This window comes from Vipera ursinii, assembly GCF_947247035.1.
Source record: "Vipera ursinii genome assembly, chromosome: 6".
In the NCBI taxonomy this organism is placed as follows: Eukaryota; Metazoa; Chordata; class Lepidosauria; order Squamata; family Viperidae; genus Vipera; species Vipera ursinii.
In genome coordinates, this window is record NC_139515.1 from 71,274,808 (window position 1) to 71,291,606 (window position 16,799).

Genomic DNA, 16,799 nt, shown 5'->3' on the forward strand with positions numbered 1-16,799 from the left:
GACAAGAGCATGATGAAATGGAAGCTATTTCTTGACAGTTATGAGAATATGGAACTGAAATATCTCCCAGATGAAAGATCTGATTTTGAGAGCTTAATGCTTGTTCTGTTATTTTTCTATTGTTTTGTTACTGATCACTGGATGGAACCAATGTAAAGTATGACTTAAGGTTTTTATTAAATTCTTTCTATGCTTCTTTTCCTTTCTTACAGCCCTTCACAGAACTCCTTGATGATTTTTCCCAGGATGTTTTGGGGCAGCTCTTGAATGATCCCTTCCTGTCTGAGAAAAATGAGATGATGGAAGTGGAATTATCACCAGTTTCTCCAGCTCCCCTCATCCAGGCAGAGCATAGCTATTCCCTTTGTGGGGACTCTCGGCCCCAGTCACCATTGACCCATATTTCAGCTGATGACAATTTCAATGAAGGTAAAAGAATGTAATGAATTTTGCTAACCAGCGTCTGGAAATAAGACTCTCACTGATGGTTGCCTTGAGGTGTAACCTGTCTAGAATCTTGAATGAGGCAATAGAGTGTAAATATCTTAGAATTTCAGACATTTCCAAAGGGTGCTGTTGTCAGGAAAAAAACACACCAAAAAACAAAAAAAATGTTACTGTTCTACTGGCTAACAATATTATTAGCAACTGGCAGCCTCTTTGGAGACCATATGTGGGACAGTAGGTGTGAGTATTTTAAACAACTGAAGCTATATTCAATCTGTATTATTGTAAATAAATGCAAATATTACAAACTGCCATTAGCCTCTGGTGATCATATCCACAGAAAATGGGACTCCTGTTTATTTATTTTAGAAACCTGCTTGATTCCAAAATGATTCTGGACAGCAAAGAGAGTGGAAGATTTGTTTTATCCAACCACTGTTCTACTTGTGGTTATTTGTGCTGCATTTATTTAATTGGATCTTGCTTAGCACTTCGCCAACAAATCAATGCACACATTTCTAAAAGTAGCTGTCAGTTATCATCCTTACCATTTTCAAGTAATAGTTCATGACATGTTCTCTTTCTTGAATGAATAAAAATATGTGAGAGTGATTTTTTTAAAATATAGGAAATCATAAACTCAGCAATTGTAGAGGGCCTTAAGTGAAGGCCTAAATGTAGAAAGGGAATTAAATCATAACTTTTTATCGAAGGAAAACCACACTTGAACGTTGAAATATTCATGTTCTAGGCAATCAACTCTCCTGCCCCTGTGTCATTTGCATCTGTTTATTGCTCTCACAAAGTAGTTTTCATAGGGAGGGGGCAGTATATATTCACAAAATGGATGCCATGGTGATTACAACTCACCCATTGATAGAGAAAGCTGGAGAGGTTGCTTCTTACTACTTCTATTACCTCAGGTGACCTCTGACATTTTTCTGGGCAATTGGGCATACTTTGAATGAAGCACTGAGATATTATTTTTATTTCGTAAAAAATGTTATGGAGCCTATGTAGAACTCCAAAGCATTCTTTTTATGCAAGACTGCTTTGCTTTCCAGCATAACAACTTCAATTTCATTTTTCCCCCAAAACTTAAAATCCAAAAAGAAAGTATAATCAGATGGACCTAGGAGTTTACCAAGGTGATGCGTCTGCATGTATGTCTCATTATCTATCAGTTATAATTAATACATTTTTTTCTATTGAAAATAGACAATTATATCCAAGATCTTAGGGAGCCCAAGACTTAGAGTTACTCATACATATGGTGAATCATTGATGATCTTTTTACTGTTCTAAAAGCTGATGCCTGCTTATCAAGTATGCTGAGATGAAATTGGATAAGAGCTGGAATAGAACAATTTTTCCCCTCCTTCATACAGTTTCAGTTTGTCCCACATACCAAGGTTTCCCCTTTAAAAGAAAATAGTCATTGGAAGCAGAATCTTAATTCATATGATAGTGGAGTCTAATTGTTTTTTGATAGCAAGTTTCTTGACGTGTGTAAGCAATCCAAGTCAAGCTTTAAACCAGATGGGGATTTTGACAAGGGAAAGTTGCCAAGATCACTGTCACAGGATACTTGTTTTGCTTTTGCTTGCAAGTATATACCATTTCTTGATACTTCCAAAGCAGAAGTATATTAATACAATTGCAGACTGGACACCTGATTCTTGAGTCACATCTACAGTTATCACATGTCTTTTATGATGGAGGACAGCCCTTTTATTTCAGACAGCTGTCCTTCAGATTTATTCACTTTACTTATTTAAATAATTTAGCAAAATAATAAATATATGTTTATCCTTATGAACGTTTTTCAGATTTGCCCCATTTTCAGGGTTGTCTTTTATTTTTCCCCCAAGAAATTATGGTCTGTGAAGTCATATACTACTTGTGGGAAAATCAGATAATGGTAATCATACATATGACATTCACAAGTACTGTTACATTCATACAAATATGTACATGTACAGACGCTCATATTTATACAAGCAGTCCTCAACAGCTTTTCATTTAGTGACCCTTCAGAGTTACAACAGCTCTGAAAAAAATAACTTATGACCATTTTTCACACTTATGACCATTGCATCATCCTCATGGTCATATGATCAAAATCCAAGTGCTTGGCAACAGGCTCATATTTATGACAGTTGCAGTGTCCCAGGATCATGTGATCATCTTTTGTGACTTTCTGACAAGCACAATCAATGGGGAAGTCAGATTCACACTGTTGTTGTTAGTTGTGAAGTCATGTCCGACCCATCGCGACCCCATGGACAATGTTCCTCCAGGCCTTCTTGTCCTCTTCCATCTTCTAGAGTCCATTTAAGCTCACGCCTACTGCTTCAGTGATTCCATCCATACATTGCAACTGGGAAGACCATAGCCTTGACTATACACACTTTTGTTGGCAGGGTGATGTCTCTACTTTTTAGTGTGCTGTCTAGATTTGCCATGGCTTTCCTCCCTAGGAGCAAGCGTCTTAATTTCTTGGCTGCAGTCCCCATCTGCCGTGATCTTGGAGGCCAGGAAAATAAAATCTGTCACTACCTCCATTTCTTCCCCATATATTTGCCAGGATTTGAGAGGGGTAGATGCCATGATCTTGGTTTTCTTAATGTTAAGTTTCAACCCAACTTTTGCACTCTCCTTCTTCCCCCGCAACAAGAGGCTCTTTAGTTCTTCTTCACTTTCTGCCATTAGAGTGGTATCATCTGCATATCTTAGGTTGTTGATATTTCTCCCTGCAATCTTGATTCCAACTTTTGATTCAACTAGCCCTGCCTTTCTCATGATGTGCTCTGCATATAAGTTAAATAGGCAGGGCGACAGTATACAGCCTTGCCGGACTCCTTTCCCAGTTTTGAACCAATCAGTGGTTCTTTGTCCAGTTCTCACTGTTGCTTCTTGACCCGCGTATAGGTTTCTCAAGAGACAAATAAGATGGTCTGGTACTCCCATCTCTTTAAGAACTTGCCACAGTTTGTTGTGATTCACACAATCAAAGGCTTTAGCATAGTCAATGAAGCAGAAGTAGATGTTTTTCTGGAACTCCCTAGCTTTCTCCATGATCCAGCTCTCTAGTTTGATCTCTAGTTTGATCTCTAGTTCCTCTGCCTCTTCGAAATCCTGCCTAGTAGTTCTTGATCCACATATTGCTGGAGTCTAGCTTGTAGGATTTTAAGCATAACTTTACTAGCATGTGAAATGAGTGCAATGGTGCGATAGTTTGAACATTCTTTGGCACTGCCTTTCTTTGGAATTGGAATGTAAACTGATCTTTTCCAATCCTGTGGCCACTGTTGAGTTTTCCAAATTTGCTGACAAATTGAGTGTAGCACTTTTACTGCATCGTCTTTTAAGATATTGAATAGCTCAGCTGGAATACTGTCACCTCCACTAGCTTTGTTGTTGCTCAGCTTTCCTAAGGTCCACTTCACTTCACATTCTAGGATGTCTGGCTCGAGGTCAGTGACCACCTCATCGTGGTTATCAGGGACATTAAGCTGGTTCTTGTATAGTTCTGTGTAATTTTTCCACCTCTTCTTAATCTCTTCTGCCTCTGTTAGGTCCCTACCATTTTGGTCCTTTATCATGCCCATTTTTGCATGAAACATTTCCTTCATCTCTCCAATTTTCTTGAAGAGATCTCTACTCCTCCCTATTCTATTGTATTCTTCTATTTCTTTGCACTGCTCCTTTAAGAAGACATCCTTATCTCTTCTAGCTATTCTCTGGAATTCTACATTCAATTGGTTGTATCTTTCTTTTTCTCCCTTGCCTTTTACTTCCCTCCTTTCCTCAGCTATTTGCAAAGCTTCCTCAGATAGCCATTTTGCTTTCTTGCTTTCCTTTTTCTTTCAGATGGTTTTAGTTGCTACCTCTTGTACAATGTTGTGAACCTCCGTCCATAGTTCTTCAGGCACTCTGTCTATCAGATCTGAATCCTTAAATCTATTTGTCACCTCTACTGTATATTCATCAGGGATATGATTTAGTTCATACCTGAGTGGCCTAGTCCTTTTCCCTACTTTCTTCAGTTTAAGCCTATTTTTTGTAAAGACAAGCTCATTGTCTTAGCCACAGTCAGCTCCTGGTCTGGTTTTTACTGACTGTATAGAGCTTCTTCATCTTTGGCTGCAGAGCACATAGTCAATCTGATTTCTGTGTTGACCGTCTGGTGATGTTCATGTGTAGAGCCGTCTCTTGGGTTGTTGGAAAAGAGTTTGCTATGACCATCGTATTCTCTTGACAAAATTCTATCAGCCTGTGCCCTGCTTCATTTTGTACTCCAAGGCCAAACTTGTCTGTTATTCTGGTTATCTTTTGGCTTCCTACTTTAGCATTCCAATCCCCCATGATGATAAGGACATCATTTTTTGGTGTTAGTTCTATAAGGTGCTGTAGGGCTTCATAGAACTGGTCAATTTCATCCTCTTCAGCACTGGTGGTTGGGGCATAGATTGGACTACTGTGATAATGAATGGTTTGGCTTGGATTCGAACTGAGATCATTCTGTCATTATGGGGATTGTATCCCAATATTGCTTTTCCTACTCTTTTATTGACTATGAAGGCTACTCCATTTCTTCTGAGGGATTCTTGCCTGCAGTAGTATACCTGATGGTCACCTGAATTAAATTCACCCATTCCTGTCCATTTTAGTTTGCTGATTCCTAAGATGTCAATGGTCAGTCTTGTCATCTCTTGTTTAACCACGTCCAGCTTGCCTTGATTCATGGATCTTACATTCCAGGTTTCTATGGAGAATAAATCTTTATAGCATCAGACTTTCCTTTCACCACCAGATACATCCACAGCTGAGCATCCTTTCGGCTTTGGCCCAGTCGCTTCATTCTTTCTGGCACTACTAGTACTAGCCCTCTGCTCTTCCCCAGTAGCATATTGGACACCTTCCATCCTGAGGGGCTCATCTTCCAGTGTTACATCTTTTTGCCTTTTGGTACTGTCCATGGGGTTTTCATGGCAAAGATTCTGGACTGGGTTGCCATTTCCTTCTCCAGTGGATCATGTGGATCTCTGCTATGACCTGTCCGTCTTGGGTGGCCCTGCAGGGCATAGCTCATAGTTTCATTGAATTATGCAAGCCCCTTCACCACGACAAGGCAGTAATTCATGAAGGGGAGATTCACGTTACAACCCCATTATTAAATTAATAACTGCATTGCTTTACTTAAGTGTGACAAGAAAGTTTGTAAAATGGGGCAAAACTCACTTAACAGCTGTCCTGCTATCAGAAATTTTGGACTTAATTGTGGTCATATGTCAAGGACCACCTGTATATCATATTTAAGAAACTTATTTCCATAAATTAAAGAATCTTTTTAAGCATCCTTGAGATATGATAACTGGAATCAGTCACATTCTTTCTCTATATCATTTTGCTTTCTTTACAAGGACATTTCCTTACAGTGAGTTTGAGTGACAAACTAAAACAATATTAAAGTGAATGTTCGTGATGCCATTTTACCCTTATTCCAAACAGTTCTTTAACCAGGATCTGAAGTTTTTCTAAAGTTAAGTATGTCACCCAGATGTAATTCATTCCGGATAGCATAAACTGGAATTTGAAACCAAGGAATTAGTCAGAAAGTAAATTACTGGCTATTGCATCATTCTGTGGTGTTTAAGAAAAGAATCCCCATGGATTATATTTTTGTCAGACCCGGAAATCTGCATAATGGATATATTATATCAGCATTACTAGAATTTATTTAAGGCTATACCAGTTTCAAGTTACCCTGGAAACTTTACTTTGCTAAGATTTATTTGAATATTTGAAGGGAACCTCATATTTCATATGAATTGCTTTTGTTATAAAAAGCACTCCTGAGATTTTATTAAATTACAGTAGAAATGAGATTTGTCTCATTCACAGTGCATGTTTTTCCCCCTCGAGTGGTGATTGCCAATTTGTGAAATTCTAATTTGGCTCAATATATGTATTTATGTAACACCCTAAAGCTATCTTTCCTAGAATCCAATAAAAATCTTTTTTTAAAAAAATAATAGTGAATTATGATACAATTCAAATAATAATTTGTTAAATGTTGGGAAAATAAAAATGTGTTTGGCATCAAAACAATAAATACTAGCTACCAGGCAGATATATCTTGCTTATCTCAAGCCTTGCATTTGAAACCTGTTGAGTCTATGATATTTTGTTGCATATATTTTAATCTTGTATTTGTTGGCACTTTTAAAAAATGCAGTAAAAGGTAGTTCCTAAATTGTTATTTTGTGTTTTTTTGTTTATTTAGTAGGACTGTTTTTGTTGCTTTAGTATGGCTGTTTTTTTGTTTATGTACCATTAGATTCCCGAGGGCTCTAAGTAACTTGCATCTACCAGTAATAAAAGATTTTAAAAGTACTGTACAGGTAGTCCTCTACTTACAACCACAATTGAGTGCAAAATTTGTATTGTTAAGTGAGACATTTGTTAAGAAAGTTTTGCCCCATTTTTCTTGCCACAGTTGTTAAGTGAATCATTGAAGTTGTTAAGTTAGTGACACGGTTAAGTGAATCTGGATTCCCGATTGACTTTGCTTGTCAGAGGTTCGCAAAAGGGGATCACATGACCTCGGGATACGGCAGCTGTCATACATATGAGCCAGTGGCCAAGCGTCTGAATTTTAATCATGTGACCATGGGGAATGCTGCAAAGGCGGTAACTGGAAAATGGTCATAAGTCACTTTATTGCCATAGTAACTTGAAACGGTCACTAAATGAACTGTTGTAAGTCGAGGACTGCCTGTAGTCATCACTGTTGCGCAGGAAAATCTTCTATCTGCTACCTTGGAATTGAGACTACTTAGACACTAAGCCCGAAACCATTTTCCCCTTCTCTTGCAAGCTTCATTGTTAAGGCTAGATGGGGCACAGCCCTGGTCGATGCAAGTTTTGAAAACCACTTAGTAAAGTATGAGTATGGTAAATTATAGGAACCCAGCTCCTTGAAAAGAGTCTTTGTGGGTGTGTGTCTCTGCGTGTGTTTGTGTCTCTCAACAAAGCCAGTGCTGAACCCCTACATAAAAAGGGTTGCTTTACTTTTTTCACTCTTTCCCTAACCCACAAGGGGTGTAAAGCTATACGTTCAGCTTCTTATTTTGACTAAACAGAATCAGTAACTGTCAACTAGTTTTATGTAGGTGTGACAAGTGGTGAGAAAGATGGGGTGAGATGTGAATCCCATTTATTATTACCCTGCCCCCCCAAAAGACAATTGATTTTTGCAACCTGTGGAGGAGAACCTTACAGCAGGGGTGTCAAACTCAATTTCATTGAGGGCCGCATCAGCATTGCGGTTGCCCTCAGGGGGCCGGGTGTGTATGGCCAGGGTGGGCGTGGCCTACTGGGTGGGCGTGGCTAGAGTGCGTATGGCCTACTGGGTGGGCGTGGCCAGCTCTACATCGTTCACATCAAGGGTGCCTATGGGGGCCTGGGCAGGAGTGGGACAGATCTGAGGGTCTCTGGCAGGAGGAGGGTCTCTGGGCCAGGGCCAAGGCAGTGGGGGCCGTTCCCTCACTGTTTCCAGGATGGCTTCGCAGGCCGCATGAAACCACTTTGCGGGCCGGATCTGGCCCCCGGGCCTTTTGTTTGACATGTCTGCCTTACAACAAGGGCAGGAAACTTATGAACAGGTAGTCCTCGACTTGCAGCAGTTCATTTAGTGAATGTTGGAAGTTTCAACGGCACTGAAAAAAGTGACTCGTGACCGTTTTTCACACTTACATTGCAGCATCCCCATGGTCAAATTCAGACACTTGGCCACTGACTCATATTATATGATGTTTGCAGTGTCCCAGGGATCATATGATCCCGTTTTTCTCATCTTCAGACAAGCAAAGTCAACAGAGAAGCCAGATTCACTTAACCACCGTGTAACTAACTCAACAAGTGCCATCATTCACTTAACAACTGTGGCGAGAAAGGTCGTAAAGTGCGGCAAAACCCACCTAACAAATGTTGGGCTCAATTGTGGTCGTAAGACAAGAACTACCTGTATATCTGGGACCTTCATTTTTTAGGGGTCTTTTTGGGAAGTGAGGGCTATAGGAGTAAAACAGTGATATGAAAGGGCAGGGATGCCGTTTCAAGGAACAGGCATGCTGAGCCTGTTAATATTTCTTTCTTCTCAGTGGAAAAGGCTTTCAGATATTTGATACAACCTATATATTGCCAAGATCTGTCTCGTAGCAAAGAAATCAGATATGACTCCAAATCACATACAGGTAAACCCTCCACTTACAACCCCAATTAGAAGCAGAATTTCTGTTATTAAGCAAGACAGCTGCTGAGTGAATTGTGCTCAATTTTATGACCTTTTTCCTCCCCAGGGTTGCTAAGTGAATCATTGTTCATTATGCAAATCCAGCTTTCTCCCTTGACTTTGCTTGTCTGTCTGGGAAGGTTGCAAATGGCGATCACATGACTGCAGGATGCTGCAACTGTCATAAAGATTTTGTGGTTGCCGAGTGCCCGAATTCGGACCATATGAGAGAACTGATCATAAGTCATTTTTTCCAGTACCCTTGTAACTTTGAATGTCACTAAATGAATGGTTGTAATTCAAGAACTATGTGTAGTTGCAATAAGAAATGCCTCCTGCAAGTAAAAAAAAAAAGCTGTGTGTTTATACAAGGTAGCATGGAATTAAAATCCAGTTAAGCTCAATAATGTCAGAAGAAGAATTTAGAGTTCCATCTTGAGCCAGGGCTGCACAAGAATAAATAAAAATGAGATCTTAGACAGCTGTGAGGAAGGAAGAAATATTTATGCCTAGAAACAAAACAAATTCCCTCTAGGGGCAGGCTGTAGAGAAATGGAGTATAGCAGCAGTTTTTTATAGGGGGAGCTTGTCCAGGGTGTGGAAATGTATACATGCTGATTCTAGGATGATACTTGAGGTAGGTGTGTGTGTGTGTGTGTGTGTGTGTATTCTTGTGAACATGCAATTCCATTGGGAGACCTAATTTAATTAACTCTATTTGTGTTTGCAGACATTATCCTTTGATATGTGGATTAGGTCTGGGTAACTTGTTTGGGGGGGGCTTGAGGAATTTTGCTAATTTTAGTTGATTAACTTAATTTCAACTTGACTATCAATTATCTAGTGGAGACATTGATTCTCAGACCATTTGTGGATTCTGTTAATATTTTAAGGGCAGATGGAAACGGTATAAAGAATAAAATGTATTTGGATATAAAACTTCTCACAATGGCTAGATTCTAAAGTGAGAAGTAATTTCCTTGGAATGTAGGCCTTTGGCTTCAACAAACACAGTGTTTAAAGAGAGACAGACTTTCTACATTTGTTTGGAAACTGTTCACTCGGTCCTTTGAGAACCAGGATCTACTGTGGAAAACAAATTCCTATCAAAGCTGGACTCTTATACAGTCTGAGCCTTGGATCCCTGAAACTGGTGACCGCCCTGCTAAGCAAAAAGCTCTTCAAAAATTTTCTTGCACATATAATCCTTTAGTTTCTTCTCCCGTTTCTCCTCATTCCCACCCGCCTCCTTTCCATGTAATCATTCCACTCCGCCTGTCGGAAAAAGATTCTAGTCTTTGACCGTGGCACAGAAGCTTCTTTGTTGGGAGCAAAGTGTGCCCTTCAGTATCTGTGGAAGTAGAGCAGAAGGAAGGAGGTGAGGGAGCAGACAAAACCCCTGACTCTGGGCAACTCTTAAAGGAGACTTATTTACACACATGAATACCAGTCTCTCACCTGGTAGGACAGAGGAGTGAGCTAGTATTACAAAAGCATTAAAAGGGGGATTATGTGTGCTTCGCTGTGAGTAACCTGTGAGTAGTATCTGCTTGTGGGTTGTATTTATGAGGTAGATATCAGGAGGGATAATTTCAGTTTCTAATGCCAGATCTTTATAGAATAATAGGCCTTTTCTAAGAAATGTCTGTTTTGAGATAAGTTGTGTACATTTTTAATGGGACAGGAATCGCTTATGCATGTCCTGTGAGGTTTTTTTTTCTTCCTTAATGCAGTTTTTTTTATGTTGATCTTTCTTGGCACAGTTTAGATTACTGTTTTGAAGTGTCTGATTACAGGATGTATACATATTTATTTTTGCTTGTAATTTTTCTTGGCTTGGCCAATGTAATTCAAATTACATCTTCCCTTGCCAGTGGGAGACGTTTTAAAATTACACCATAGAGTAATTACTAGCATCAAATGTACAAAGTCCCCCTACCACCTTCCTGTTGCTGAATTGAAGGCTGCAGAAATAGAAGGCTACAGGAGCTTTTCCTCTCAAACTTAGTTTTTTCCCTCTCCTGTTGTCGACAGATCTCTTGGTAATTGCATTCTGTGGCAATAAATATCTCCTCTCTTTAAGAAGGGCGACTCCATCCATCAGCTCTGTATCATTTTACCAAAGAGACATTCTTGAAGAGGACAGCAGCAAGCAGTCATGACATGGGTCTGAAATGATATACACATAGAAAGTCATAGAGGCCTAACATTCCTGTGGCTGTTGTCCCAAATACAGGTAGTCCTGGACTTACGAACACATTTGGGACCAGAATTTTTCTTGCCAAACAAGGCGGTTATTAATTGAGTCCCAACCAATTGTGCAACCTTATTTGCTACGGTTAAGCAAATTACTGCAGTTGGTAAGTGAATCATGAAGTTGTTAAGTGAATCTGGCTTCTCCCATTGACTTTGCTTGTTGGAAGCCAGCTGGGAAGATTGCAAATGATGGTCACATGACATTGCGACCATTGTAAATACATGCCGGCTAATTTTGATCCTGTGACCATGGGAATGGTGTGATGGTCATAAGTACAAGGACTGATATAAGTCACTTTTTTCAGTGCTATTGTAACTTCAAATGGTTGCTAAATAAATGGTTGTAAGTCAAGGTCTAACTGTAATTCAAAGGAGTTTTTACTTTTTCAGGGAATGCTGTGCAACCTGCTGGTGATTTGAAAAATATAGGGGGGCTTCCAACAAGGACCTAGCTAGCTGTTGCTGAAAATGGGATAAGGTGCACTGTAATTAGAATTTAAAAAGTCTTTAAAAAGATCTCCATCTCTCAACAATTTGGTTCAGTTTCCTTTGCGATTTCTCCATTAATTTTACGGTGCTGATTTTGACTCTTTTGTGAGCCCATTTTACTCTTTACCTAAATGTAGAACCCCTTTAAAAATAAAATCAGAGGCAGAAAACAAGGCGATGATGCAGTGATATATCTACAGCGGACAACGTGGAATGTTTGATCCTTCTGGTCTTCATTTTTTTTTTAAAAAAAATTGTCTCTTTCTAAATAAAGAAAAAAATTGCTAAGGGTAGGTCTCTTTTTTTAAAAAAAAAAGTGCTAAGGGAAGGTCTCTTTTTAAGGAAGCAAAAAAATGTGCTAAGCCTATTGAAGATTTAACACACCTATTCTACTTATTTTTGTTCAGAGAAAACCAATATTAAGATGCACTGTCGTTAACAATTAACTGCTGAAAATTCAGAAGTTGATCTTGAGGGCTCAGGAGTGACGCCCAAAGAGGGTGCAGCCACTGCTCGCCAACATTTGCTTTAAACCCTCTAATTAGCTTTTCCTAGCTGGTCCACAGACTGCTGGCAGGGAATTTAGGGATTTGGAGTCTCAGTGCTTTTGAAAGATGGGGGCTGGGGAAGGAATCTCAATGGTTCATGATTGGACTGTGTCAAGAATGGCCTTATTCCCACTGAATGTGCTTGATTCAGCTTCAGCCTTAAACTCAGTACTATCAAAAATTTTGGGAAGGAAAATTATGGAAAAAAATGTTTTTGTGGCAGCCAGATTGTAGAATATCTTCTCTTACTTATTTAGCAAATATTATTTATGTACTTCTTAACAAATCAGTATATTTTGGCAAATTTATTTATTTTGAAAGGGACTTTACAAAAACTTGAATTTTATTACATACTCTGCAGCTGTTTCTAAACTTCTATTTATTCTTGCTTCATTTTTTTTTTCATTTAAGGCCACATTGCTTTATTTGCCAATGATTTTGTTTATCATTAGGGTTTTTAAAAATAAAAATAAAAAAGTTTATAAATCAACCAAGGCTTTCAAAGTTCCATGAATTTTATTCCCCACTGTCTTCTCCTATCCCACTAAGTTCCGAGGAAGAGACTAGAATTTGAAGACAACAGAACAAACTTTCATTTTAAAAACTTTTCTTTTTCAAATCTCAGGGGCTCAAGGGAAGCTAAATGACCCAGTGGCAGAGATGGGGAACTAAGCAAGGGTTTGGCTGGCTTTAACACACACCTCTGGCTGCTTGTCTGATGGCTTGTTTAGTCTTGTTGGAGTTTTTTCTTAGTAATTTTCTGTAATTACCTTTTTTTGTGTCCTCCGCCAATTCACCTTCACCTCAGGGCTGCGTAGAGGCTGCAGTTTAAAGCCCCAGGTTTCTCTCTGAAATAAAAGCCCGAAAAAGGAAATAAAAAGCATTGCTTAATGAATTAAATGCTTTCTTGATCATGTTTCCTCTCCTTTCCTTTAGCTTGGATTTGCGTTCTCTTGTTTTTTCTTCCCTCTCCTTTTGATTTCTGTGGAAAACTGTCCATTTCTGGCTCTTAATGTGTGCTTTGTTTTCATTTCTCATTCCCCCAGCTGACTTGGAAAATGAAGACTGGTGCCTGGGATCAGAGCTGACATCAGCCAACATAAAGAGAGAACCAGCAGTGGCTGAAACATCCGGCCTTGCTCCGTCAGGCAGTCTTACTGCTTCGCCCAGCCCTACCATCCTGGAGGGGGAAGAGCCACCGCTGCAGGATGATGGCACAGTATGGTTTCTGGTACTCAAAAACTTGATTAGCCAAATGGATAATATCCCTAGACAATGAGAAACATAGCGCCTTACTTAATTTGAGGCAGAGTTAATAAAGATGGCAGAAGTAAAATTGTATGTCCCAGTCACATGAGGTTTTGCTTAATAACTGAAGGCGAAACAAGGTCATAGATCTTGTGGTCATGTGATTTATCACTTAATGACTGCAACACTTAATGACAGAATTGCTGGTCCCAATTATCACTCACTACTACAACAAACCAAGACTTGTTTGCCAGCTTTCCATTTCTGATCTACATATCCCACGTGGAAGACACCATTCATGAGTATTTGAAAATGGTTCATCCCATTCTATGAGAACTCATTTGCTGGGAATTGAATGGCATGTACATTTAATAAATTACGATTCATTGCATAGTCAGCCAGATGTTTAGCCTGGATTTGGCATTTTTATCCACCTAACAAGTCCTTTCCAAAGATCTGGGATAGTAGATGTGGATGCTTGATGATAAAAGTATTGTTGCAGGATGTAAGTTCTGAGTAAGGCTGCCTTTTGCAATTTACCAATGATATTATTCTGGAGTATGCCCCATTCTATATATGGATCCAGGTATCAGTTCCAGTGGCTAGTTGAAGCATGAAACAAGCTTTCAATGGCACCTTGCAGCACAAGGAAAGTATCAGAAAGCTGATCTCCACCCAGAGTTAATGAAGAAAGTGGTGTAACACATGCTTCCATGTTATTTAATAAAGCAGAAAAGGGATAATCATCTTCCCTGGTTCTAAAAATGTTTCTTTTTGAATTTCTTTTTTTTTTCAGACTAAATCAGAGAGTCACAAAATTCTTCCTGAGATTAAACTGGAGCCACATGAAGTGGATCAATTTTTGAACCTTTCATCCAAGGAAGGTTTGTTATGTAGCATAGAGTTCCTTCTGTACAATGATTGGCAAGAAAGAACATTACTTTTGATCAGGAATCTGTGTGGTTTAGAATTATTATTTATTTTTATTTTTTTATTTTATTAAATTTATATACCGCCCTATTCCCGGAGGACTCAGGGCGGTGTACAGGGAGGATTAAAACAAACATACAAAAATTAAAATCAGATTAAAACAATTAATTAAATGAAGTCCCCGAAATTTAAAACTAAAACCCAATAAAAATTAAAACCCCTCAGCCTGGGCCAGACAGCTCAAAGAGCCAAGTTTTCAGGTCCCTGCGGAATGAGCGAAGGTCGGGGGCAGTCCTAAGTTCCATGGGGAGTTGGTTCCATAGGGCCGGCGCGCCCACAGAGAACGCTCTTTCCCTGGAAATAACCCGCCGGCATTCCTTAACCGGCGGTATCCTGAGAAGGCCCTCCCTGTGGGAGCGCACGGGACGAAGGGAGCTTGATGCCGGCAGCAGGTGTTCCCTCAGATAACCCGGACGCAAGCCATTTAGGGCTTTATAGGTCATCACCAGCACCTTGAATCTCACCCGAAGGGCAACCGGAAGCCAATGCAGCTCGTGGAGTAGAGGTGTTACATGGGAGTATCGGGAAGTCCCCATCACAACTCGCGCGGCCGCATTCTGCACCAGTTGCACCAGTTTAGACACTTGGAAAATTATTAATAATTATTATTATTTAGACACTTGGAAAAACTGTGCCTCAAACAAACTGTTGTTTTAGCTAAAAAAGGAGGGTGGGGAGAGGAGCAGGAGATAGTTAAAGGTTTTAGGGTGCCGCTAGCAATAAACGTGTCCTGTCTGCTCATAGCCATTGTCCAAAAGAAGAATGCAATGAGTAAGATGCTATACTTTTCCTCTGAGCCACTCAATTACAATGAGAAAACTGCTAAAGGATGCTCAGGCTTTATCATTGTGCCTTTTCCTAAGCTTTTGGTCTTGGCAGGTACTAACAATTCCAATCTGTTTTATCCAAGTGTGTCTACATAGAAGGGGTTAAACCACCCAACTGAAGCACTGCCTTTTTTTTAACCTGTGTCACAACATACATAAAATAAGGGGGTGACATTGATTGCATAGTTCTGGCTGCTATCTTAACAATTCTGTGTCTTCATGATCTCTGCACATGGACATTTGTTTATAAATCTTGGAGTTGCAGATGAGAGTCATGCAGAAATGTCTAACCTCCAGTTCTTCCCTTTTTCCTTTTCCTTCATCCATGTTTGCATTAAGCCAAAGTTTACTGTTAATTTGAACCAGGAAATTTTTCCTTAATATCAGCTAACAAACCAGGATAGTAAGCTAAAATTGGGAAAGGATGATTGGCCTATGGTGGTCTGCTCTTTTTTGTTAAGCTTTTCTTAGAAGTTAAGAATATTGGTTCCTTTGTCTATGGCTGAATGTTCTATCGATTACTAAAAATGCAGACACAGAAATCTGTTTTTCACAGTGTTGTTAGGATTCCTTTTTCAATAGATAATTCATTGGAATTGAGTTTTCACAATGATTCTCTAGCTATGCAATAGTACTTTGTGATATACTGCCTTGAGCACTTCTCTGAGACATGGACAGCTATATAAATTTGAGAAAATGAATGAACAAACAAATAAATGAATGAAAAGTTAAAAGACTATTCGTCTGATAATTGAAAACGTGGTTTTCTTGGCAACAATATGGAAATGACTTTTTCTGGAAGACAGGTAGATAAATAGACAGATGGACAGACAGACAGATAGATCATAATAGTATCATTCCAGTTTGGAATGTGAAGAAGCATACTATTTTACATTATAATATAATTACTTTATTATAGAGATGCTAGGTTTGCTTATTTTCACATTTTGAGTTTGAATCTTGGATTTTATGTTTTTGTTGTTAAACTTTAGACATAGTCTTTAGTTCAGGTGTAACTAATTTATTCACCCTTCCTTTCATATGCTTGCTTGAGAAAGATATTATTTGATTCAGCTATTTTTCTATCAAGCCTGCCCTTGGAAATCATGATTTAAACCTCATGTACAAGCTAGGGTATGCATTCATAACCTGATTGGGATCTATCAGCTACCCTTAGCCCATACTTTCCTAGTTCGGGGATTCAGGAAGTTTATGATTTACAAAATAAATGTCATGGTTCCGATCAATACAGACAAATAAAGCAGAACTCTGAGGCTTGCAAATCCCTCAAAGAACATGTTTATTGATACAAGACTATGTATTTTTCAGACTCAATCACATGAGTGAGATAAAATGGAAGAGAGAATTTGCATTCCTAAACATTACTCATGATTTTTGAGTCATAGCATCTAACCAGGACTATTCTTTTTCTAATATTTTAAAACAAAACGTTCTAGTTTATTCTTCCTCCTCTTGTTTTTCTCCTGCAGTGGTGGATACTCTACATATGCCTCCAACACCCCCCAGCAGCCATGGCAGTGATTCTGAGGGTGGACAAAGCCCAAGCCGGTCCCTCCCACCATCAAGTCCCACCCACTTGCAGGCCACTGTTAAAGTGACTTCACGCACAGCTTCCGCCCTCACCAATTCACCTCTCTTAACGGCACCACATGTAAGAGACAGTGGCTTCTGCCT

At 39.3% G+C, this 16,799-nt stretch overlaps 1 protein-coding gene across 2 annotated transcripts in view; it reads left to right on the forward strand.

Annotated features, from left to right (window-relative positions):
• CREB3L2 (cAMP responsive element binding protein 3 like 2) overlaps positions 1-16,799 on the forward strand; it is a 77,824-nt gene that overhangs the window by 43,821 nt on the left and 17,204 nt on the right. Inside the window, exons 2-5 of one of the 2 annotated variants that reach the window (XM_083365475.1) lie at positions 213-429; positions 13,086-13,270; positions 14,084-14,171; positions 16,595-16,776. In XM_083365475.1, coding sequence (XP_083221601.1) covers positions 213-429; positions 13,086-13,270; positions 14,084-14,171; positions 16,595-16,776 — 672 coding nt within the window. The remainder of the gene's footprint in view (positions 1-212; positions 430-13,085; positions 13,271-14,083; positions 14,172-16,594; positions 16,777-16,799) is intronic. The other variant, XM_083365476.1, reaches the window with a different exon arrangement.